This window comes from Rattus rattus, chromosome 2 (assembly GCF_011064425.1).
Source record: "Rattus rattus isolate New Zealand chromosome 2, Rrattus_CSIRO_v1, whole genome shotgun sequence".
In the NCBI taxonomy this organism is placed as follows: domain Eukaryota; kingdom Metazoa; phylum Chordata; class Mammalia; order Rodentia; family Muridae; genus Rattus; species Rattus rattus.
In genome coordinates this window covers 212583401-212610821 of record NC_046155.1, presented here as the reverse complement: position 1 = coordinate 212610821, position 27421 = coordinate 212583401, and the positions used below count along the sequence as shown (strand labels likewise).

Below are 27421 nucleotides of genomic sequence, written 5' to 3'. Positions count from 1 at the left end.
TACATAGAAACATCACAATCTAGTTGGCTGACTCCACGAAGCAATCTAAATATTTTTATTGTGGTTATTCCACTGTAACTTTATTATTAGGGTGCAAATCAATACTAGCTCTATGCTCGCCCAAGCTACCCAGAAATAATATGATCTCCCTAGTTGAGCTCACTTTTACATGTACGGAGGTCATGAGCTCCCTGTTTCATTGAAAGGTCTTATGGTTCTTCTTTTTCCAAACTCAGAAACAATTTGAGGAGCATCAGGGCCATGTGTTCCTCAAAGGTTTAGGAGATTTCCCCAGGAAATCTTGGTATAGTCCTTTTACAATTACTTTCCTCACTTCTGTGAGAACCAGAATCCCTTCTGTGATTTTGCAGGGTAGATGCTCTCCTTGCTGATGATATCTTTCCCCGTGTTAGAGCAATAGCTCTCAATGTTCTCAATGCTGCAACCATTGAACACAGCTCCTCATGTTGTGGTGACCCCTGACCATAAAACCATTTTTGTTGCTCTTTCATAACTATCTTTGCTGATTTTATGAATCATCATGTAAATGTCTGTGTTTTCCAATGCTCTTTGGCAATCCCATTGAAAGGGTTGGTTGACTCCAAATGGGTCATGATACACAGGTTGAGAGCAGCTGTGTTAGAACATGATATGTATGTTCGAGATCTCGCCTCACAGCTGCTCCAGACGTTATGTGACAATTCATACTACTGATAGATTTCAAATCTGCTCACATTCGTATCATATCTTCTGATATGTGAGGCGCTCATTTCTCAGTCTCCACATACTTCTTTAGTCATGGTTAATTCTCTAGCATTCAAATTTACTGAGTAAATACCTAATAAATATATTTTGAATAATAATGGAGAAAAGAAGAAAAGTGAAAGCCAGGTCCAATGAGAATCATAGTGTCTTAAGGAAGAATATGGAGTCAGAGCTGGAAAGAAAGCTCAGCGGTTAAGATCCCTGGAAACTCTTCCAAAGGATCTCCTACCACGCCATGACAGCTCACAAGCATCTATACCTTCAGTTCCAGAGGATCTGACACCAAAATCTATCCTCCGTCGACACCAGGCAAGTGTGTGGTACACAGATATACACGCAGGCAAAACAACCACACACATTTTAAAAGAAGAAAAATGAAGAATGGGGAGCCTACGGTCAGGATACTGTTTCTATCTCAGTTTCTCCCTAGAAACCAGAGGACACTGGCCATCATGGTTAGTTTTCATGGAGGTTGATACAAACACGATGTGAAGTTCACCTTAAGTACTGCATGTGCTCAATTGATGATTGTTTCTCTCCCACTGCTGCCCATAGATGTATTGTCGAGTTCACACAACTTTTTCAGGGAATAATACGATATGACTCTCTCGCCTGTTTGGATTCGTGGGACAGAACTTGTAACCTACTCAAAGCATCTCCGTCCCAAAGTCCCTGCATGGATGAAGTACTCCAGGGGACGTGGCAATGCCAAAGAAATGAACACCACGGAGTGGCTAGGAATTCTTGACACACAGCCTGCTGCATCAGTTCAATGCAGGGATGGAGAACGCAGAATGCCATGCATTCTGGGCAACGAACCACTGTGCTGTGAACAACAACCTAGCGGTCGGGCTTTCTTCCCAGTTTGTGTGCTGTTTTCCCAGACAGCAAATTAATTAAATGGCCTTTGGCTAGGACTTGGCCTAGAGTCCTTTTTTTTTTTTTAATCATTTAAATTGTAGAGATGGAGGAGTTCAATTAACCCAATGCCTGGCACATCAATGTGCACTTAGGAGAGTTTTGTGCCGTCTTAGAGTTATATTTGGATAAACTATTATTTTCGTGACTATTAACTTACAAAGACATTGGCGGTTTTGTGTTGATAAGATTGACAATGAGAAAAGACTTATCTCTTAAGCTGTACTGATCCATTGTTGAGAATCCAACAGTCCACTTCCCTGTTTTGAGCATCTTCACATTGGTTTACTATTCTAAGGTTGTTAGTCTACACAAAAATTCTGAGATTCTAAATTATTTCTGTAATTACAGATCATTTCTGTAATCTACAGTAAATATGCTCTTCCCCCACCCACCCCCTGTAAGGGTGGCGTTTGTGTATGTGTGTGTTTGTCTAGACTAAATATATGATCTTTATTCTTTGCGTTAAGCTACTCAACGGAAAGAACATAATCTTTTCATTTTCTTTAATCTCACCTGCAAAAGTTGTTATTGCTAGTTTCACTTCAGAGGTCTGTATACTACACTTGATCTTAGCCAAAAGGCAGAGAAGTGATTCAAAGGTATGTATAAATTAGGAACAGTTTTTTAAAAAAATTCTTTAAAACAAGTTTATTAGAAATATTCTTCCCAAAATCATTTTTTTTAACGAGCTAGAACTTTTCTTCACCATTGCCATACTCCCCATAATTTTGATGATCTATATGGCGCTGATGGCAGTGAGCAGAAAAAAGCCTGAGGAAATACACACGGTGTTGATATTTTACTAAGAATAGAGCAATAACTTAAAATCATAACTTATTTCTAAATAAACTCTGATTTCTCCCCATTGCCATCCCTTCAAGCCTGGCTTTTTATAGTCCACAAACCTCTGTACATTTACACAGCTGCTTTTGAGGCTTCGCATATTTTCTTGTTTTTTACGCTTTTTGATTTTTAGCAGGAGATTTTTTTACACTAAAATAAAACATAACTATTACTAGCCTTGAAAAACTCTCAACCCTACAGCTTAAAATGCTTCAATGCTCTGCCTTTAAAATCTTGCACATCCTTTAGAAGGGACAAAAATAAAGGCCACCCATGCACGAGAAAAAGATTGAGGACAAATCGTCAAGATTTCAAAAAATGGTAACAGAAGTGCAGGTGTTACTACTAAAAGCCAGCTTCTGAGTAGCGCGGTGCCTTGGAAACAGCCATAGTGAAATGTTTCATGATCTTTCCTTGGGCTCAGGCCTCTCTACCTTGCCATAATGACTGTGCAGTGCAAAAGTACCTAGCCAAAAGAGAAACAAGTTACCTCCTGACAAAGAGGCCATTTCTGAGACACGGTCATTTTCAGTACCTCTAGGCAAAGCAAGAGGCAGTGTTAAGATGTCATCTCTTTATTTTTATTTATACGAGTACACTGCAGCTGGTTGTTGGTGAATTGAACTCAGGACCTCTGGAAGAGCAGTGTTCTTAACCACTGAGCCATTCATGAAATTCATAGGCAAATGGATGGAACTAGAAAATATCGTCCTGAGTGAGGTAACCCAAACACACAAAACCCACACATGGTATGCACTCACCGATAAGTGGATATTAGCTCAAAAGCTTGAATTACCCAAGATACAATCTATAGACCACATGAAGCTCAAGGAAAAGGATGACCAAAGTGCAAATGCTTCAGTTCTTCTTAGAAGGGGGAATGAAAACATTCATAGGAGGAGATATGGAGACAAAGTGTGGAGCAGAGACTGAAGGAAAGGCCATACAGAGCCTGCCCCACCTGAGGATCTAGCACATATACATACAGTCTCCAAATCCAGACAATATTGCTGATGCCAAGAAGTGCATGCTGACAGGAGCCTGATATAGCTGTCTCCTGAGAGACTTTGCCAGAGTCTGACAAATACAAAGGCAGACCCTCGCAGCCAACCATTGAACTAAGAATGGGGTCCCCATTGGAGGAGTTATAGAAAGGAGTGAAGGAACTGAAGGGGCTTGCAACCCCATAAGAACAACAATACCAACCAACCAGAGCTCCTAGGAACTAAATCACTACCCAAGAGTACACATGGACAGACCCATGGCTCCAGTTACATATGTAGCAGAGGATGGCCTTGTTGGGCACCAATGGGAGAAGAAGCCCTTGGCCCTGCCAAGTCTGGACACCACCCCCCCCCCAGGGTGGGAGACGTCAGGGTGGGGAGTTGAAAAGAGGTGGGTTGGTGGGAGGGGGAGGACCCTCAGAAGCAGGGAGAGGTGATGGAAATGGGGGATTCTGGACGAGAAACCGAAAAGGGGGATAAATTTAAAATGTAAATTAAAAAATCAAATTTAGAGTGCTCCAGGGCAGCGGAACAGGGTGACCCTGAGTGTTGAGACCCCGCAGCGATGCTGAGCAGATTTCTAGGCCCGCGCTACCGAGAACTGGCCAAAAACTGGATCCCCACAGCCGGCATGTGGAGCACTGTGGGTGCCGTGGGACTGGTGTGGGTCACGGACTGGCGGCTGGTCCTGGACTGGGTGCTGTACATCAATGGCAAGTTTAAGAAGGACGATTAGGCAGCCCCCTCGCCCACCTCAGGCCTTGATGGTAGCATGCGCTGAGGCCTCAGAAACAGCTTAGTTCTGTGGAGGACATGGAGGAAGTCTTCATCGATCCAGGGAGCTCCTGCATTGACCGACACTGGGGCTGCCTTGACCGGTGCAGCGTCAAACCTTGTTCGTAAAAAATAAATCCAATTAAAACAACAACAACAAAAAAGGGGTCATCTCTTTACCTTGTTTGGAGGAACTCTGACTTGAAGAGTCATAAGGACACCGTATGTCCAGAGAGTGATGGCAGCTACACTTCTCGTCTAGGCGACATCTGGAAGAAGAACCGTGGCTGAAGTTCTGCAAGGACTCCCGGAGACTAAGTATGTGACACAGGCGGGCAGGGTGATTGGATTACAGCAAATGAGACAGCAACCATCTGTGCGCCCCGCATACGCTGCCGAGTGCCAAAATGAACATCCACATTAGCCGTCTGACTGTCCCGCCTGTAGTCTGGTCTAATCTGGAAGATATGTTGATGGCTTGTGGACGGCTGCGAATAGGCTGGGATCTGGGTCCCCCTCCCTACGCCCCAGGATGGGTAATTAATTACTGGTTCAAGCTTTACATTTAGAAACATGGGTTTCGTTTAGGACTTCTTGAGATTGTCTCCAAAGGACGCTGCTGTTCCAGACGAAGCTTCGCTGGCCCTTTCTGGTTCATTTTCTCAAGGGACACAGAAGTTCTAAAGGAAGAAATCACTCGTCTTTTTACATTATGGTAAACGATTAAAAAAAAAAATTCTGACCGCGCGAGGAAGCTTTAAGACAGTGGCCATTGTTGGTTAAAAGGTAAACAGACAGGTATTTCATTGACTGCCAAGATGAAGTTCTGGGGTTCAGGGAGTCCCAGGGGTTCAGAAGCAATTCTTCATTCGCTGGTACTTATCACCTTGCCCTTTGAGTGGTAATGACTTAACTGGTGAATGACCTTTGCCTTGCAGTCCTTTTCCAATTCTGAGCTACCTCAAACGCCATTAACAGCATCTCTTACAATGAGTGCCCTGATAAGTAAGGGCCTGAGTTTGGTCCAAAGACTTGTTTACAGGCACATATTAATAAATTTAATACCATAAGGCATTAAATAGATTGTCAGTGCTTTTTATTAGTACACCAGGCGGTTCCTTCAATTTACACTCGTCTCCTTCTAAACTAACACTGTGAATTCTTACAAATACTACTCTTCTGCCTGCCAGGAACAACTCTTAGGACTTGCTTCAGACTCTGACACAGGACGAGCCTGCAGTGGATGTTGCTGACAGGGACAGTTCAAACCCATTGCTCTGATAATAATAATAATAATAATAATAATAATAATAATAATAATAATAATAATAAAGCCAGGTAACGCTCTTGGAAGTTAAGCCAAGAGCAAAGTGAAAACTTAGCTTTTCATTGCTTCTTCCCAATATACCAGAGCATTTCAAGTAAGTTCATATTTCACCTGAATTATTCAGTTAATAATAGCCACCCTTATACTACCCTTTTGGGAAGCTGACACTATACATTGGGAATCAACTTTAATCTGTCTTCAGTCAGTCTCCGAAGGCAATATTTAAAGCACTAAGTTTGCATAATATAATTGGAAAAATTAAGTGGTGAGTGGCCTGTACTTTAGGTCTTTGCGTGTATGCTTACGTCTACAATTGAGCTTACATTTGAGCTACTTGTGAATGTGAACTGTCCCTCTACAGGCTAATGTGTCTGAAGACTTGAATCCCAGAGGGTAGTTTTTCAGGGAGTGTCTTCATTTGTGTTTTATTGCTGTGAAGAGATACCATAACCAAGGCAACTCTTTTTTTTTTTTTTCTTTTCTTTTTTTCCGGAGCTGGGGACAGAACCCAGGGCCTTGCGCTTGCTAGGCAAGCGCTCTACCACTGAGCTAAATCCCCAACCCCAAGGCAACTCTTATAAAGGACAACGTTTAGTTGCGGCTGGCTTAGAGTTCCAGAGGTTTAGTCCCTTGTCATCATGGTGGGAAACATGGCAGTATCCAGGCAGACAGACATGGAACTAGAGAAGGAGCTGAGAGTTCTACATCTTGATCTGCAGGCAGCAAAAGGAGACTGTATGCCCCACTGGGAGTAGCTAAATCACAGGAGAGGAGACCTCAGAACCCACCTCCACAGTGACGCACTTCCTCCAACAAGGCCACACCTCCTCCAACAAGGCCACACCTCCTCCAACAAGGCCACACCTACTCCCAACAAAGCCACACCTCCAAATAGTGCCACTCTATAGCCAAGTATTCAAATCTATGGGGTCCACCCCTATTCAAATCACCATAGGGAGGATGTAGATGAACTTTTGGGGACCTGATATCTAATTGATAGGCACAGGGTTGGGGCTTATGACCCAGTTCTGGCCTGAGTTGCTCTGCTCCCCGATTGCTGCTGGTTATACGCAGATGCCTCATATTTCTACCACTGTGGAATTTATGCTAGAGATATCTTCCTCCCCATGATAGACTGTGTCCCCTCAAACCATAAAATAAAATTTTCCTCCCTTAACTTTCCTGTTTGGTATTTGGTTAACTTTCCTGTTTGGTATTTGGTTGCAGCAATGAAAAAAGTTTATCTAACACACTACATCTATGATCTATTTTACGTTCACATATGATATACATACATACATACACACACACACACACACACACACACACACACACACACACCAGTTTCATTTTTTTTTGTCCAGGTTTACTGTTAAATTAATGAAAGATAGGCATTGTGTATTACACGTGTTGCATGAATATCTATTTCATATGTATTCATTATGGGATGATTACATATTCATTGTGTGAGAGTCAATATGGTAGCTAAGGGATAAAATGTATAAGACTCTTCATATGTTTAAATTCTGAATTGCGTCTTCTGTCATTTCACCACAGCTAATTTAGTTGTTTCCTTTGTGCTACTGACAATCATGAACTTCAGTTCAGATAGCCAAGAAATATTTTCAGGACAATAGTATATAATTGAGAACTTCTACCTCATAAAAGGAGGAAAATTGAGTTCAGATCCACAATTACTAGCACTAAGTCACTAGGGCCCTGTATGATTCTAGTGTCAGAATATTTTGAATGCTATTATAGATAAGGGTCTAGAATTTCACTCTGTAATAAAAAAATATTTTACAAACATGACACTATATGACTGTTGCCACAATTGGATAGTCTGTAAATATTTATCTTAACTTAGTTTTCCCAACAAATTAGCTAAGATCAGGTAATATACTGGTACATAAGGAAGGGCTATAAAAATAGTTCCCACAACATTCAGATTTTAAATCACTGATATGGAATTGTGGACCAGTATAGATTTAGTCATAAGAATCTGCAGATGTTTGAAGATCTAACTGTTCACTTCAATTTGCCCTAAAGCTGCTTCTGTTCTTAGCAAACTACCATCCAACTTAGTGTGTGAGTGAGCTTCAGTGTGTAAGTAACACCATATTTCTGAAACAAGTAGCTGAGTTTTAGCTAGAAACCGGAGCTGAACTTCAGCCAATCACAGGTTACCAACTGATCAGACCATGTCCATATAAGGCAAATGTCTCATCACACCATTCCAAAATAAGGCAGAGCCCATGCAGCCAATCAAGCTGATTTGGTTCTGTACTGCCTTCTCCCATCTGTGAATATCGCCTGCTTACAGTGCTGGGTGGAGCCCCCCAAATCTCTCCTGCTTCTGAGAGCTGCCCACTTTATAAATCTTTCTTTGCTCAAGTAAATTGGGCTAAATTAAATTTACCAAAAGTCTTTCCCTTTATATTCTAAATGCAATCTTAAATGATGCGGTGAGGATAAAGACATCGCTCTAACAACGTAAAATTCCCCAAAAGAAACAAAATTGTAAAACCCCTATGTTCTTCTGCCAGGATTGAACAAATAGATTCCAGTCAATGTTCTTTGTCCCTCCTAGCCAGCTTTGCCTCTGAAGCCTGGCTGGGTATTGTTACTTTCACTGATTCTCACTAAACTGTGTCCCATTTCCAGGGACTTCTACACATCTATTATTCACTGCCTTTTAAAAATTAAGACAAAAGTACAGGACACTGCTACATCGTGTGTGTGTGTGTGTGTGTGTGTGTGTGTGTGTGTGTGTTAAAAATAAATAGATTGTTTTATTTCAGGAAGCCAGGGAAATAACGATGTTGGGATTTCTTTTCTGTTCATAGTGTTAATGGACTTCCGTACAACAAAGAGAAGACGTATGTCTCCAGACATACACACATGGACACACATTGATCTCACCATTTTATATATTTTGATCAACAAATTATGTCCAGAAATATAATCACAGTAAGGGGTAGTTCTATGCAGATAGTGGCATAGAAACTGATGGCATAGAAGATGAATTATGAATATCCAGGTCATACTAGATAAATCTAAGCCACTACTAAGAATTTGTAATTTGATCACCTAGTATTTCATTTAACCTATTTATAAGTCAGCTGACCATATGCTGAGTCCTAGTCTATGGTTGGCTAAGAAACGGATACAGAGACCATGAGAAGTGCTAAATGCTGGCATGCTCCAGTCCCTGACCTAGGTTCCTGCTCTGAGGTCCTGCCTTCTCTTCCTTCAATGATAGATGTTCAAGCTATAAGGTAACATGAGACCATTTCTGTCCAAATTGCTTTTGCACATGGTGTCTTATCACATTGCAACAATGGGAAGCTTAAGTAAGACAAACCTTAAAAGGCTAAAGAAAAGTATGTATATTATACAAGCCTGAAATAGTGTCAGGAAAGAAAAGAAATATGTTGGAGTAAATCTAATATGGTGATCATAGAGTAAGAATAAGTATTGTTAAGTTAGAACCCTGATTTGAGGAACATGGGTTGGGTTTTCCAATAGAAAGAGGTTAAAGAATGATGGGGAGGAAAAGGAAGGCGCTGTGGGTAAGAAGAAAATGTGTGAGTTGCTTGTTGAAGAGGGAGACTGATGAACCACAGGTAAGATGCTACAGGATGAAGGCCCCTTGCTTCAGGAATGTTGGATTCAGGCTCAAAATAAAAGGCCATTATAGGACAACTTGGGGAAAAGTAGACATCTGCATATGAGAAAATTTTTAATAGGAACAGAAAAAGGACATCTGTGGACATCTGTTGGAATTTTGGTTTGTAAGAAGTTTTTAAGCACATATCTATGACAGAATGAACAGATGTCACCATGATGGATATAAAAAGGGGTGGGGTGGTGACTTCATGATTTTGTCAGGGGCTGCAATCCCAACACTTGGGAGGTAGAAAGTAGCAGGATCAGAAGTTCAAAGTCATCCTTAGCTTCGGAATTTGAGGTCAGCCCAGCGCATATGAGACTGCATCTCTGACAATGACAACAGCAACAGAAATGAGGGGAGATTGTAGTAGGCAGAGACTGCAGACCCAATAGAGTACTTGGGTTGTAAACACGGGGCCCTGAGTTCACATCCCATCACCCTTGTAAAAAGCCAGGCGTGGCAAACATACCTAGGATCCCAGTTCTGCAAAGCAGAGACAGGAAGATCCCCAGGGCTTACTCATAAGTGAGTTAAACCAACGAGTTTCAGGTTTAGCAAGAGACGCAAAACATTAGGTGGTGAGCCATTGACCATGGTCCTGATATAGACCTCTGGCCTCCACATGCACATAAGAACACACTCATACATACAGCACACATGCTTCAGGGCTAAAGATTAGAATCACCCTTGTTAAAGTACAGAGCAAAGGTCTTCAGCTCAGTTTCTAATTCAGTAAGCCTAGAGTGGGTCCAGCGTTTGCATTTCTGGGACATTCTGAGAGCCATTAATTAGTTATATCCTATACGATAACCAACGATGGATGGTAAGAATGAAATTGATGACTGATGGCATAAGAGCGGGAATTATCCACACTTACTGTTGAACCTGTTACAGAACCTTCTGATTTACAACACTGTCCATCATTTTGATACATTCTGGCATTCATTTCCTCAATTAAACTGTGGACATTCAAGTCAATAAGCCTAACATCTTTGGCAGTGGCAATGAATGAGATTGAAAGTTTAGGAAACAAAGACACTCTGAGAAGAAAATGGGTGTGTAAAGGAAGATTGAAGACGGGTGTGTAAGGGAAGACTGGAGCCTTAGTTCCCAAGGATACAAGGCAAAGAGGTGCAAAAGCCCTGAATTCAATAACGGGCGTGGGGTGGGTGGGGGGATAGGTGGGGAGGAAAAGAGTCTCTAGGTACTTGGCAATCCATTCTCGAAACCCCCTCTCGTCCTCAAGGAAGAAGCAAAAGGGTGGAAACTTAAAAGAGAAAGCTAATAAGAGTACTTTGTATTTTAATTATCCTCAAGTACCCAGGTGCTTAAATGAAGAGTTTCATGTACATATAAATTACTTCTGTGCCCTAGCATATTTGTAGAAATCAAAATGAGATGTTGTTCCATTTAAAATTTAAATAATCCTCTTGAGAAAATGCCAACCAGATTGCTTCAACCAGGAGCCAACGCATAAACATGTATTTGTTATTTACGTGCTAATGTCTTAGGTATCTGGAGTAATTTTTTTTTAAATGGATCTGAAAGTCCTCTGTAATGAGATTTGATGTCCCCAAAATGATGTTTAAAAAAAAAAAAACAAACAATAATAACAAACCAAGCAATGTTGTACAAGATTGAAAGAAAGGAGTTCCCATTTTCAAACAAAATAATTGCCAAATGTGATACTTCATTGTTCCAGAAGGGCTCAGAGAAGCTTTGCCTCGCAGTTTTTACCAAATAGCAGGTTTGTATCCTTGAAGGCAACTTCTTCTTCGTCTTCTTCTTTTTTTTAAGTGGTGAGTCAGGGAAGAAAGTTTATATGAGACTCGAGTACACTGAAGTCGATTAAGAGGCGAAGTTGGCTTTGTTCCATGGACTCGTGCTGATTGAGTCAGCCTGGGCTTGGCAAGGCAGCTGCTGGCAGAAACGCACAGTCATTTTACATTCGACTGCAGTTGGAAGTTCCCTCTTACCAGTATATTTTGAAGTTAAAAGTGGAGTGGGGGCGGGGCGCCGCGAAGTAATCTCTAATGCTTAACAATATACATTGCATACGCTCCCATCGAAGAAAAATGTGGCCAAAACCAGATTATAAGTATTTCTTAATGGTCTTCGAGTTTCTTGGATATGAGATTGTTTTTGAGAACATCGATACGATGAGTTAAGAATGAATAAATTAGAAACATACGGATTAAATTTTCCTGAAATTTGCACGAATTTGGAAGGCACACAGGAAAGGACACTCGGCAAGCAAGAGGCAGTTGGGATTTAACTGAACTAACAACATTGAAGACATCACCTGAACAGCATTGATAGGCACAACCGTACCACATAACTTCATTTTTTATAAGCTGCACTACAATATAAAGAGCGGGATTAGAAGTTACCTAATTAAAATTTGATGAAGACATAGAATCCTGCTTGTGTAGCAACTACCAAACTTCACAGATAAGAGCCAGAGTTCTAAGGGACTTAAGCTAAATGTATTTAAAAAACACATTGTCCACCAAGGTTCACCTCCCATGGCTGGGCCAGGAGATGGGGGAGTTTATTTCCTGATCATTTTTCTCCACCAACCTAAATGAAATTAAACGAATAAATGAGTAATTAGAATAACTAAAACATCGTTTAAAAAAAACAAAAACACACAGCATTGATTATCCGGATGCATTTATCAGGTTTCGATTTGTTCTGTCTCAGTTTGCAGCATGTCACCAAGATGATACCTTTGGTCAAATACTGAGTCACACAAAGGACTTGAGTTGTTTCTGGTAGCAGTTAAGATGGAGCTGGACTTATACTAGCTGGCATGTTAGCGGTTCAAACTCACCTTCAGCTCAATTTGTAAGCATTGAGGAGGTCATTAGCCAAATGATAAATGAGAGGAAAATACCTACATTTAAAAAGCAGAAACTTCTATTCTGTCATGTGGCTAAATACTTTTCAACCTTCATGAAGAAATCAGTGGAACATTCTCCTCGTTTGCTTTATTCCAGGAGATTCAAATTTAGCTCCCATGGGGTTTTATTGTGTTTAGCTTTGGTTTTCCCAGGAATTGGGGAAGATCAGCAGGCATACTACCTCAGAGCTCCAACCCTAGTCCTGAAGTAGATTCTTGTTCATATGTATCTCACTTCCTATCTACGTTGAGGTGGTAGCTTCGACAATCACCAAAGAAAACCATTTCCTGAACAGTGTGCTGTTCCGTGTTCGGTTGAAAAAAAAAAGTGATGAATGTAAATTGAATACAGAGAGAAAGTTTCCAGGGATGGGAGTCTGAACCGGAAATTTAAATTTGTAGCGTGGGCACATGGAAGAACATCGGAGATGACAATTTACGCTGCATTTGCACTTGGTCCTCAGTCAACTCTCTCCCTTTCGGGTTGGCAACTAGGTTCTAACTTCAAAAGAACAGTTCCTGGAGGTATGGAGTCCGTTATAAGCCTTCCAGCTCCTGCCCAATAGGCTGGGAACAGGGATGGTGGTAAAGTGGAGCGCGATATGAACTTGGAAGCTATTTATAACACGAACGCTGCCAGGTGTGTGCATTATTGCTTGAGCAAACCAAATTAACTGCACGCCTCACAGTTGAGATGTTTGCAAATCAGCCTTCTGATTTCTAACTCTGTGGATTTTCTATCATTTCATATGCAGAAAAGCAGAGCTTGAGAGGAGCAAACAGCAGGGCCACCGGTGGACAGGTTTGCTGAGAATGTGGTGAGAGAGCGCTCCTGAGATACAAACGCAGTGTTTTCTATAGGCCTGTCTCTCTAGAGAAGCCACTCAGAGGGGACGCAGGCCTTCGTGTTTGCGGAGAAGAAATCCTGAGACCTTTGCGAGTGATCAGATTTTTACATTTCACCAGATTACACCACGTTCCTACAAAGCTAAAGCCAAAACCACAAGAGAACACATATGAACCTCTTCAGACACAATGATTTATTTCTCCCAGTTAATCAGTGTGTTGCTGGCTCCTGCCTTTGCCATTCCTGTTGTTTGGCTCCCTGTTTTTTCTTGCTTCTATGCAGCATATAATTCAGCGGGGCTAAATTACCTCACTGTTACAGTCTGAATATGAATCCTGCCCACTGACACATTCGCTTGTTTGATCCCAATCTCGTGGAGTTACTCTGAGGAATGTCTCAACTTGGTATCTATTGCCGTGATAGACTCTGAGCAAAAGCAATGTAGGAAGACAGGGTTTGCTTGGCTTGTGTGTCCCAATGATACAGCACCATGAATGGAAGCCAGAATAGGAACTCAAGGGAGGAACTCGGAAGTCAGAACTGAGACAGAAGCCGAAGAGGAACTCTTACTGGCTTGGTCTGCATAGCTTACTCAATGTAGTCTCTTGAACAACTAACCCAGGACCATCTGCCCAGGGTTAGTAATACCCACAGTGAGTTGGGCCTTTCTCATATAAATCTTCACAGTCCGATACGATGGAGATATTTTCTCAATCGAGGTTCCCACGTCTCAGATGACTCCTGCTTGTGTCAAGTAGGGGAAAAAATTAATCAGTAGAAGGGGGTTGTGGAAACGTCTTAAATGGGATGGAGGAAGTTGGTTATTGAGGGACAAGTCCTTGGGTTATCTGATCTCAGTCTCTTTGTCTCTCTGTCTCTCTCTGTCTCTGTGTGTGTACATACGTACATACGTATGTATGTATGTATGTATGTATTAATGTATGCGTATTTATGTATGTGTCTGCCTGCCTGTCTGGTCCCCACCCCTTTCCTCCCATCTTCTTCCTGGAGTAATAGGGTAAATGAGAAAGCTCATGGACTACCTGCTCCTTGCCTTAATAATATTCTGTCTGAGTGCTTAGACCCAAGCAGCCATGTGCAAACCCCTCTGAAATCATGAGCCAAAGAAATCCTTCTGACTTTTACATTGTTCTCTCAGATATTTTGGTCATAGTGATATATAAGTAACACTCCCATAAAGGAGAGGCACGGTAAAACCAAACTTGACACCATTTTCAATGAGTCAGAGACTTCCGTTTTTATTCTTACACTGTCTCACTTTGCTTCCGTGTTTGACCTGAGTGTTTACTTTTCTTCCTAGAGTTCAGTTTTGAAAATAATCACAATCCTACTATCTTTGTGAGGTTTACGACACATGCCCTGTTGGAAAGAGAAAAGGTGAGGTTGGGGATTTAGCTCAGTGGTAGAGTGCTTGCCTAGCAAGCGCAAGGCCCTGGGTTCAGTCCCCAGCTCGCAGGGAAAAAAAAAAAAGAAAGAAAGAAAGAGAAAAGGTGTGGCCCCCCGAGGAGTAAATAGCCAGATTTCCTTGTAATTAAAGTAGCCACCGTTTACCAATGATTTCATCAATGGCAAAGAAACGTCAAGCTTGGACCTCAGCTTGCGGATTCTCCATCCAGAGAGTGTTCTAATTCCCTCTCCCACTCCACCTCCTCCACCTGCTTAGTCTGAACAGTGTCCCTGCAGTGGCCTGAGCATGGCTCACGTCAGCTGTGTGAGTTATTGTTGGTTGCCTTGTTTGCATGTATGGACACTCACTAGATCATCAACCCTAAAAAGGCAACTGCTGTATCTGACCCAATCCCTTAGTTTTTATAACTCAAACAGAAAGCAAGTGCTTAGAATATAGTGTGACCAAATAAATATTTTTAAAAGCCCATATAAGCATTTTTGCGATAAACGATGTAGTCCTTTAGATCTCAGTATGTACCGATGGGCTGGTGGCATTTCAAAGCACAAAGCCATGAAGAGTTGTGGGATGGCAAGCTGTGAAAGGTACCCTAATTCCTGGTCAAGACAGGACCAATCCCTGGAAACCCTAATAGGAACTACAGGTGCATTTCCAGTCTCTCAGATCAAGGCCTCACGAGCTGCAGCCCCCCACAAATCCCTGTAGAGACGTTTGAGACAGACCAGTCACGTAGAGCAATGCCCCAAGCCCCTCTTCCACAGGTGAGGACATGACCACAGGTTACACAGGCTCAAGACAGATCAGTCACAGAGAACAATGCCCCAAACCCCTCCTCCACAGGTGAGGACGTGACCACAGGTCTTGTAGGCTCAAGACAGATCAGTCATAGAGACAGGACCACACCCCTGAATATGTAGATGAGGTCTTCCCAAGCTCTCAGGCCAAACCAACAGGAAGTACCTGCTATCAGACACTGTCCCATCCAAAAACTGTATTTAAGGGTCGTGTTCGGATTAAAGGTGTGCATGAATTATTCCATCGTCTGAGAGCTTCTGTCATACGAGCTGTAACACCGCCACACCGCCACTTGGGGAAGAGATCTGCTCTCCCGTAATTGCCGCCAGAAGCTCCCCTCGCCAGCTCGTCAGTCTCAAGCTGGCTCAGCCCAGCACAAGCAACTGAAGTGGCATCAGTGGAAAGGAGAAGGGCCAGCAGCTGGGGGAGGTGGAAGCCTGAGTTCTCTCCCCCTTTGCCCGAACCCACGCACCTAGCCAGAGGCTGCTGTGGAGAGCCCCGGGCGCCAGAGGCCCACAAAGAGTGGCAAGATTGGGGTAAAGTTTAACAATAGACTTAGCTGACATCAGCAAATATCTGGAGGAAAAAGAAAAATGCTAAATGTAGCTTTCTTTTAAAAACAAGCTTCAAACTTGTTTTTACGTAGTTAATTATTAGATTTCTATAGTTAATGCCCAATCTTTAATTTTTTCTTCCCCTAACAACATTGAATGTACCGTTAACTACTTTCGATTTAACTGAGAAACCAATTCACGTTAGAATTCATTGCTTTAAGCATACCTAATGGTACAGCCATTCTAGAATTGAGATATCATGTTCGTGAAACCTCTACTTGATCACTAATACTAACGTTTGGACGTTTCCAGTTTTTTTATTGTCTTACAAAGCGTGAAGAGAAAGGCCAATGACTATTTGAATGAGTGCATACATAATGCAGGGCAGGCCAGGATGGTGACAGTGCCAAACGGGCTGAGGTTTGGCAGGAAGCCTTCCTTCCACATGCAATCCATCAGGTTCCCAAGGGTCCTCCTCCAAAGCAGGCTTTGTATGTGTTGGCGTCTTCTGTTCTTTATTGCCACCAACCCTCTCCCTGTGCTGCTATCCTCGATGTAAAACAATCCCTTGCTTGCACTTCTGCCCCCCATGTAAGACCCTGTTTTCTGGAGACAGAACACCCAGAAGGTGGTTGACAAATATGTCAAATCACTGCTTTAAAATTTTCATTGTATTCTGAGTGCCCTTAGGAAAACGGTTTCATTTTGTATTTATTGTAGGAATGCCTGGCCAGCGTCTTCTACCTGCTGACCCCATCCTGATGATTTCACCATTGGATGCTCTTCTCCTATACGCCTTCCTTTTGCCACAAGTCTGGTATAGCCTTTTCTACCTTGAGCTTCTTCTCTGCTTGGGACACACGTTTCATTTTCCTCCTGTGAGTTAGAGCTCGTTCTATCTGTCATCTAAATTACCCATGCAACAAGTTTAACACGTAACCTTATTTTACGACTCTGCACAGGCCTTACTTGAGTAATTTCCTTCTTTCTGCTTATTGCAATCTTTCTCACAAGAAGGAAGCTCTCTGAATGAAGGTCTTATGTCTCTTGGGGAGTTAGAGGTCACAGTCAAGGGGTAGCACGTAGGTTTTCTTTATACAAACCCAAGGCTGATTATATCGTTAACAAGAAAATCATGTCAGAAACATGGTAAATTCTTTAAAAAGCACAATTAATAAAATTCCTTTCGTCGATAAGATTGTTCCCCTTCCCTAATTATTGAGTGAATCAGGAAGATTATATGTATTTGAAGTACTATAAAAAGGCTCTGAACATGGAATCAAAATGCTTACAAGACTGGAAAAATAAGGCTTGACACATGAAAACATGTAACAGGACCTGATAGTTTTGTCCATTGCTTCATATATTTATTGTTTATTGTTTTATCCCTTTATAGGTGAATTCATCAGATGTAGACTTCAAACCCAAAGGACACTGCTGACCATAGTCGCGCGCACGTGTGTGTGTGTGTGTGTGTGTGTGTGTGTGTGTGTGTGTGTGTATGTGTATCACATGTTCAAAGACCGGACTATTTCTAAGGAGAAAAATTGCATGGAATCTTGTTGGAAGAGGGAGCTTGTCCTTGACCTTAAAAAAACTGCTGGCTTCCAAAACTTTTAGACAATATAGTGCTCTTTTTTGTAATCTCAGCACTTGGAAGACTGAGGCAGCTGGATCAAGAGTTCAAGGCTAGCTTCACCTACATAGCAAAGTTAGGACAGGTCTAGGTTACATGAGACCCTGGCTCAATGAAATAAAACTAAAACTAAAACTAAACCAGATCTAATGAAGCAAGCAAACAAAATCTCTTAAGAGCAAGAATTCAACTCAAAAAATATTAATCTAGTTACTGTGTCTACAGGACAAATTACCCCAAAGTTTGATAATGACTTGCTCTGCTGACAAGTTCTGGGTTTAGGAGTCAGGAAGAGGTGAGTTATCACTTAGGGCTGTTGTTGAATTGCAGTCACATTAGGACTGGGGTGACTGGCACCTGGGTGTCCACTGACAGGGTGGATCCATCTAGTGCCTCGGTTTCTTTCCACATGAGCTTTTTCAAGTGGCTTCCCATAATATATGGCAGCTTCTCTTGGAGTTTAAAGAAGCTGGGAGATGAGATCAAAGGGATATGTAAAATCATCAACAACTTTGAGAGTCCTGTATGGTTTCTTCCGTAATCTCTTGGTGACAAAAGTTCAGTCTTTATTAGGTGTGATTACCAAAGGTATTGGGGGATCGCTGGGGTCAGTTTCAGAAGCTAACTAGTACAGATATTGTTAAATATCAACACTTGGACTTACAGTGTGAGTAGAAGAGACCTGAGTGAGGCCTTAGAGAAAGAGTGAGAAATATTTTTAAAAGACACAAAGCACAAGAAAGACTGTCAGGAAAGAGGGAGAGTACGAAGAACTTGGGAAGAACATGCCGTACACATGTATGACGTTATACAGTAACCCATTTGTATATTATTATAATTATTTTTGAAATGAGACAAAATATTTTGTACAATTAATATTCACCAATAATTTGTAGATTATTTATTTACTCGTTTTATCAAGTATCGTATGTATATGTTTGCGTATATATGGAGGTATGCCAAGGCAAGGGGGTGTGTGGAGGTCAAAGGACACTGTCTGGCGTCAGTTCTTTCCCATATCTTCTGGCATCTGGGGATCAAGCTCAGGTTGCCCAGGCCTGTCCATGTAGGCACTTCTATCTACTGAGCCATTTTGTCAATCCTAAGGCATACTTTTTTTTTTTTTTCCGGAGCTGGGGACCGAACCCAGGGCCTTTTGCTTGCTAGGCAAGCGCTCTGCCCCTGAGCTAAATCCCCAACCTAAGGCACACTTTTAAACAGATTCTTAAAGAAAATAAATTGGTGGTGTGGGTGACTCCACAGTTAAGGGCACTTGCTGCTCTTCTAGAGAACCCCGTTCGAGTCTCAGCACCCACACGGCAGCTCACAACTGTCTGTAAATCCAGCTCCTGGAGGGTATGGTTCTCTCACACAGACATACACGAAGGAAAAAACAAAACCAATGCAGACAAAAATAAACCTTTTTAAAAAGAAGAAGAAGAAAGAAAATTAAATTGATCTTAGGAATCAACAAGTAACTAAGAATATATTTTTATACAAAAATGCATAATAGAGCCTATTCATCAGAGAATTCAAAGTTATTTTAGTCATGAAAATTCCAAATAGCTTCACAGACAAGAGAATCCATTCATGCAAACATTCATGTCATTGAAATTAAATCATGGTTGTCCTTGCTAAAAGCACCTATCAAAAATACAATTTCCATTATGTACATATAACCTGGACAGAAAATGGTATTGGTGCTGTGGCCAAGAAATCAGAAGGGATAAACTTCCTGCATGGATTGCTGTCTTCAGAAGTATGCCAAAAAAGGAAAAGTTCTGACATGCTTGGACCTATTTCTTGACAGTTTTATACTGTTCTTTCCAGTGTAAACCCATTGTGGGCCCTGTGACTGGGTCAGTGAGCACTGGGGCAGTGGAGGCCCTATGACGGGGTCAGTGAGCACTGGGAGAGTGGGAACACTGTGACTGGGTCAGTGAGCACTGGAGTAGTGGGGGCACTGTGACTGGGTCAGTGAGCACTGGGGAGTGGGAACACTGTGACTGGGTCAGTGAGCACTGGGAGAGTGGGAACACTGTGACTGGGTCAGTGAGCACTGGGGTAGTGGGGGCACTGTGACTGGGTCAGTGAGCACTGGGAGAGTGGGAACACTGTGACTGGGTCAGTGAGCACTGGAGTAGTGGGAACACTGTGACTGGGTCAGTGAGCACTGGAGTAGTGGGGGCACTGTGACTGGGTCAGTGAGCACTGGAGTAGTGGGGGCACTGTGACTGGGTCAGTGAGCACTGGGAGAGTGGGAACACTGTGACTGGGTCAGTGAGCACTGGAGTAGTGGGAACACTGTGACTGGGTCAGTGAGCACTGGGAGAGTGGGAACACTGTGACTGGGTCAGTGAGCACTGGAGTAGTGGGGGCACTGTGACTGGGGCAGTGAGCACTGGAGTGTGAACACTGTGAATGGGTCAGTGAGCACTGGGGCAGTGGGAACACTGTGACCAGTGAGCACTGGAGTGAGTGGGGGCACTGTGACTGGGTCAGTGAGCACTGGGGCAGTAGGGGCATTGTGACTGGGTCAGTGAAAATTGGAGCAGTGGAAGCACTGTGAATGGGTCAGTGAGCATTGGGGTAGTGGGAGGGGGAGTGGGAGCACTGGGGCAGGGGAGCACTATGACAATGACTGGGTCAGTGAGCACTGGGTCAGTGAGAACTGGAGAGTGGGGAGCACTAGGGCAGTGGGGGCACTGTGACAATGACTGGGTCAGTGAACACTGGGGCAGTGGGGGAACTGTGACTGGGTCAGTGAAAATTGGACCAGTGGGAGCACTGTGAATAGATCAGTGAGCACTGGGGTAGTGGGAGTACTGGGACAGTAGAAACATCGTGCCTGGGTCAGTGAGCACTAGGGCAGTGGGAGCATGAGACCGGGTTTGAGCTTCACTAGTTTTAACCTAGTTTGTTTTATTTAAGACACATGTATGAGCTCGCCCCATGGACACATGGGCACCACGGTAAAGTCGTGAGTTAGCAGCAAACCGTGCCGCTGAATTTTGGTCTTCAGGTTCTCTGAAATCAAGTCCAGATGACTATAAAACAAGTTGATGGCAAGAAGGAGAAAACAGTTTAAAAAAAAAAAAAAGAAAAACAAAAAACAAGTTTAGACCTATTCAAAGCCCCATGGAATTTAAGTTTAGAAAAAACTAAGTTTTCCAAATATTTCTGGGTTTTGCTTTGCTGGCATTGAGGAGTAATCACTCCAGAAATGTGAAAAGTGGAGGATACAGATGAGAAAAGACACCAGGTATCTAGAACACAATAACTTCAGGGACTTCCTAAAAATAAATATAAAATAAATAGGGAGGGCAGGTCAAGTAGCGTAGAGATCGTTGGACTGCTAACTTTCTAAGTGTCTATGGAAGACTTCAGAGGTCATCTTTTAAGGTATGAGCTTCTCCAAGAGGGTGGAGGAGAGGGGTGTTTGGCGAGGTTCACTTGACTTTGAGTGAATTCAGTATGTTTGAACACCATCTGGACATAAATTAGACTTAAAACACAGCCTGCTACAGCTTTCTGCAGGTAATGGCTTCTGCAGCTAAGCCTAACGACCTGAATTCAAGGTGTGAGGAAAGGATCAAACCCAGAAGCTGACCTCTGACCTCCACATGCACACCGTGGTGTGCACACACATACACAGAAGTGGACACCCATACACACAAACGTAAGTATATCGATGTATTATAGAAACAGTTGCGGCTATAACAAAACAGTTACAGAACTGGACATATCCAAATGTATTTAAAAGAACCATCCACTATAATTTCCTGTGCCTCGGTGTAGACAGGGGTCCCAAAAATAAGTCTATATGCTTAGCATGTGCACTTCCAGTCATGTGTGCTTTTGTGAAATTCAGTCAATGGCTCCTGTGCCTACCAGACCAGTTGGGCGCTTACTTGACTGCACGCAAATTCACAGAGAAAGACTTGCTTCAGCAGAGGGCATTTCTGTTAGTCCACACATATCAGTGACACTCCTAGACAATTTGAGGCCGCCCATAAGAATCCCACTTGCAATAAAGCCTGATACATTCATTAAATCAGGCTGGTTTGAACAAATTGCTAATGATGGAAACTGATGTTCATATCGTTTCTTCATCTCGGGTTAAAGACAGTGATCTATTACAGGAAGTGAACGTAACTGCTTGAAACTAAGCCCACACAAGTTGAAGCTACTCAGATGAAATTTCCTCCGAGAACATTCTGCGATGCTATTTCCTCAGTGAGTAAATGAACAGTGTCGTGAGTCTTAACCTTTCCAATCAGAAATCTAAATTCTTAAGGAGCTTCTGTTCCCTTTCAAATGCAAGGTCACACGTTTCATTTCTCCATGCCACAGTACTTAGGGGACATTTTTATTATGTATACTTGGGAGAAAGTCTTAATAAGACACTCCTGCTTGCTCAAGGTTTATGTAAATACACAGTCACATCTTCGTCATCCCCTGGGCTCCGTCTACCCTGACATCAGTAGTGTTGGTAAAATTCTTGTGAGAAAGATTTCCTCAGTCAGTTGTTCCAAGTTTTTAACTCCATTAATCACATATCCTCGATGCCGAGTAAGTGTTTAACGATCATTGAAAGGAAAGAGAGCAGCACAGACAGAAGAGACACAAACCAAGACAAGAGGCTGCTACATGATACTGGGGAGGAGACGGATGGTCCAGAAAACCCACTTCATACTCGAGTCAGTACTCACAGAGAGGTAAGGCCAGAAAAATGTGTCATTGCTCTTTTAGGAGCATCAGACACATATGGGAATCCACACAGAGGATTAAACCTTCACCCCCTGGGGCCAATCTTTTAAATAGCAGAATGCCGATAGTTATATTGATTTTAGGGTTTTGTTTGTTTGTTTTTAATACCGCTTACGACTAGTAGGATGACTCAGCAAATGCACCTGAGAGCCAGAGTTTAATCCCCAGGACACACAGTGGAAGGAGAGAAACCATTCCTGAAGCTTGTCCTACGACTCATGCCGTAGACTGCACACAGGCATACAGAGATATATGCACACATGATAAATAAAACATGCTAATTTTGTTTTTGAAAAATACAGGTGACATTTCACAACTTTCCCCTGTGACCATGCATCTGTATCACAGTTCTGTATGAAGAATTGTTGTAGAATATTGCCCGCTGTAGAAGTTTGCTCTCGGTTAACAAATTCCTAACATCTGAAATTTCATGTTTATGTGTTTACGTGCGACTACTGCTGTTTTACTTTAAATAATTTGTCCTGTGATTTTTTGTTGTTGTTGAAATAAATGTTCAAATGAGGTGAGTGGTTAAAAGTGGTGTCGAAGGCAATGTGTGTTGATCGTTGAGCAATGCTCCTCTGGATGGGTTCTGTGGACTGAGAACCGGCTGTGTAGACAGTGAGTTCAAGGCTTTGGACCCAGCTCCTGCAGCTGCACCTCTAGAACTTCTGGGTTTTTGTTTGTTTGTTTGTTTGTTTTTTTTTTTTTTTTTTCGGAGCTGGGGACCCGAACCCAGGGCCTTGCGCTCCCTAGGCAAGCGCTCTACCACTGAGCTAAACCCCAACCCCTACCTCTAGAACTTCTATGTCCAGACTTAGGATTGGGTCAAAAGGAGAAACCAGGCTGACTCTCTGTGCAGCTCTGTCTTCCACTACTCCTTTCTTACAGCCTTGTAAGGGGAACACGTTAATTTGGGGGTAAGTACTAAGCACCATAAATCAGGATAAAGGCAAGCTTGCTACTTCTTATCCCGAGACTGGAAGATATTTATTGACTCCATGAGGGTTACATAAGCAACTGCAGGCTACTGACTACTCAGGTAATGACCAGACCAGTTTTTCTCCTTGATAAGAGCAACTCTTATTTCTAGATTAACTTAAAATTAATAAAAAAAAATAAAATTTCAGATGACTGGCTCAAAAGGCTTCTACCTTGTAATCTATGATCCAAAAAGAAAAAAGAAAAAAAAATGACATGCTTCTAATGATCTTATTCACAAATGAGCCAAAACTTTACTGTCTCCTTGGCTGTAATTCGAGGAAACAAATGCCTAAGAAACTTAGTCACGCTAATTTCCTGAAGCTTCTTACACTGCCCCAACTGGCAGAAAACTCAGGGGGTGTTGGGGAGACCTCCAGACACTCCATGTAGATTTAAATCGTTATACTATTTTGGTCATTCATTATTCTGTAGTTACTTTCCCACAGATTATCTCTCTGAGTTTATAAGCTTATTCTCTTGTCTCTCTATCTTTTACAAATTTCATGCGCACATGTCATTCGTCTCCATCAAATACACTCACCTTTTAATCCTTTCCAATTCTTCCCCTATCTCTGCTGCCACTACTTTTTCCAAACTTCATATGCTACATTATTTTTTTTAAAAAAACTCCACTGAGTCTGTTGAGTGTTCCCTCTATGCAATGGGTATCCTCTTAGGGGCCACATGCCTGAAGAAAACCTTCTCTCTCTCTCTCTCTCTCTCTCTCTCTCTCTCTCTCTCTCTCTCTCTCTCCCAGCAAGCCATCGGTTAAGAGCAGTTCCTCAGCTAGCAGGAGGAAGTGCTCAAGCCCCTCCCCCATCTGTGCTGGGCTTTTGACTGGCTTGATGCTATGCACGTTTTATATATTCAAGCACAGCTGCTGTGAGTCCAGGCATGCAGGGGTATTGTCACGTTCCATAAATACTGCCAAGGTCCACTACACCTGACTCTTACACTCTTTCTGCCCACCTCCTCCTACCACAGTGATCCCTGAGTCTTGAACTCAGGGATGTGATTCAGCTGCCCTATTTAGAACTAAGCACTCCACCACCTCTCACTTTCTGCACGTGCACTAGTTGCGTGTGTCTCCGTATTAGTCACTCACTGTTGTAAAAAGAAGCTTCTCATGTGAGGATTGACAGATTCACTAGCCTATGGCTGTAAAGATAGAGATTTAGGAGAGAGGTCATTACCATTCTAATTTAGCAGAGTAATGGTATTAGCTTCTCTCCTGGCTCTGCTCAGTTTACAGTACCAGCGTGAGTCACACCTTGTAGAGCAGGTCTGAAATCCAGTCAGAATGGTTAGTTTCTCACACATCTGTGCCATCAGTGTACCAGTGGGCCTATCTTGTCAGGGAAATCATTGCTACAGTTTACACTTTCCACAGGTTAGTAAGACGGTTGATTATTTTTCTGCGCAGTAGCAAACATGGTACCGTCCAACGCTATGAAAACTAGCCAGTAGGGATGAAGTTTCCATTATTGGACCCAACTCGATTTCTTCATGCCCTATGACATAAGTAGCAATAGGGTAGTATCATCAAGTTCTGGAGGATAACTGAGAAAAATGGCAATACACTATAATATTAAGGGGTCATCTAAGGGACCCCAGTGACCAACAACTTAAAAGGAGGTAATCCATGTCTGGTAGAATGTGGTATCTGAGTGAGGCATTTTCTCCCTGTTACAGGATAACTCCATTTAAATACTCTGTATATGTATGTGTGTGTGTGTGTGTATGTGCATGTATGTGTGTATGTGTATATATATATATATGTTATGTCTATAGACATATATATGCATATATATGTGTGTGTGTATGTATGTATGTATATGTGTACGTATATATGTATATGCATGTGTGTATGTAAACATATATATATGTGTATATGTATGTATATATATGTGTGTGTATATGTGTATATATACCGTGTATGTGTATCTGTGTGTATGTATGTGTATACGTGTATTGTGTATGTATATATACATATATATGTGTGTATGTGTATGTAAATGTATATATGTATGTGTGTATCTATATGTACATATATGTATGTTTATGTGTGTATATGTATATATGTACTGTGTATGTGTATCTGTGTGGATGTATGTGTGTATGTGTTTGTGTGTGTGTATATATGTGTGTGTATGTATGTGTATGTACATATGCATATATGTATGTGTATGAATATTTTTAAGCAGCATCTACAGTAGATAATACCCTTATGACATTTTCAAAGGCCTTTAGTGTTGGTTATCTTTCCCCCATAATCCCTTCTCTACCTTTTCCTCCCACCTCACCCCATTTAACCCTTCCTGTTCCATTATTCCCCTACTGCCTTAATACCACCAGAGTTCTATCTCCCTTGCCTTAAAACCTTGTCCCAGTTACCCTTACTCCTGCCTTCCATCGGTACTCCAATTTAAAGGTGCTTATCAAAAAAACTCAAATATACCCTCCACATATGAGAAAGAGTATTCAGTATTCTCTTTCTGGGTCTTAGTTACCTTGTTCACAAAGGACATTTCCAGCTCTACTCACTCACCTGCTTGTACTTGCCATTTGTCATATTATACACATATTTACTACATAAATATCCATACTGATATTTTGCCCCTCTCCTTTTGTTCCGGGTAAGGCTTTTCTCCAGGCCTGTATCTATACATTCAAGTCTTACATTTGTATGGCATAACTTAAGTCTGCACATATATGTTCACCTATTTAACTATGCAGATACAGGCGGGCACTACCATGCCCAGCTGTAAGCAGAATATTAATAAGAACCACAAGGCACTGGTGAAACATGGATGTGATCCCTCTGAGCATATCGGGTAGTTGAGACCCCCTGGCAGCGGGGTCAGAGTTCAGATTTAAAATTCTGGCTACATAGCACTTAGGAACCACACCCTCTGGAGGTTTGTTGGGCCTCCTGTGTGTCAGAAATCTCATCTGTAGAACTGAACACTGACGGTATCCACCACTGAGAACTCCTGTGGGGATTTAATAACATGGGCCTGGCTTGACACATGATGAGTGCTGAGTGGGTGGGAGTCATCCAAAGTTCATATTCATCACGGTGGAGTGGAAACTCACGGCTGGACCCTCTTTACTTCAGTAGTCTGGAAACCATTGGAACCAGGTCTGTGGGGCATTATTTGAAAATCTCCTACTCTGGCTCACTGCCTTGACAAGCAAGAAGGATTGATTTTTATGTGACATTGTAAAAACCCACCACATTTTGCATTTTTAAACACACACACACACAGAGAGAGAGAGAGAGAGAGAGAGAGAGAGAGAGAGAGAGAGAGAGAGAGAGAGAGAGATACAGCCAGGGCTGGGGAACAAACTTGTTATCTCAGTTATTTTGGAAGCTGGGGAAATCACATGGTCAAGGTCTCCCTGGGATACATAGTAAGTTCAAGGCCAATCTAAGTAATCAGACCTTGACAAATAAATAAATAGGTAGATAGATAGATAGATAGATAGATAGATAGACAGACAGACAGACAGATAGATAAAATCTGAGTGTGGAAGTGCATGCTTCAATCCTAGCATTCTGAATCCAAATGTAGGAGCACTTCTGTTCAAGGTCACCAGCCTGGGCTACATAGTAAGGTCTTGTCTTAAACTGCCTCCCCACAGCTCACAACTGAAATTACGGAGCTGGGCATGGCGGTACACTCCTAGTACTTGGGAGGCTAAGAGAAGTGGATCTGGAATTCAAGGAGAGTCCTTGTCACCCCAAAAATAAAATAAATAGTATAAGGATAAATAATATGTGTTTCAATTGTAGGGCAATTGCCCTCCATGGATAGGGTCCTGGGTTCAAGCACCAATAATACAACACACAAAATAAAAGTCTTCTATTTCATCTTTATTTTTATTGTCTCCGTTCTGCCTTCAAAACCATTGAATTGCTTACACTAATAATATGAACATATTCAATTACCTTCCGAAATCGGCCTCAAGTTTCATCAAATCCTGAAATGTGTCCTTTACCTTTAAAGATTATTTTTAGTCATATCTCTATTTATTGAGTAAAACTCTAGACTTCACAATCTCCTCCCGTCTTAAGAACTCGGCACTGTGCAGCTCCAGCATGGTCTGCCTCCGAGAGTGGCTACTCCTCGGAGAGCCAGACTATCCTCAGCACAGTGTGAGTGACCTCCCACTCTCCCAGAAGGGCAGCAGGAC

At 42.2% G+C, this 27421-nt stretch overlaps 1 protein-coding gene across 1 annotated transcript; it reads left to right on the top strand.

Moving 5' to 3' along the window:
* The first annotated feature begins 4052 nt into the window (after positions 1–4052).
* LOC116894687 (cytochrome b-c1 complex subunit 10-like) lies at positions 4053–4429 on the top strand. The gene has a single exon (XM_032896388.1). It carries the CDS (start codon positions 4099–4101, stop codon positions 4267–4269), a length of 171 nt encoding a protein of 56 aa, XP_032752279.1. The 5' UTR covers positions 4053–4098; the 3' UTR covers positions 4270–4429.
* Positions 4430–27421: the final 22992 nt, after the last annotated feature.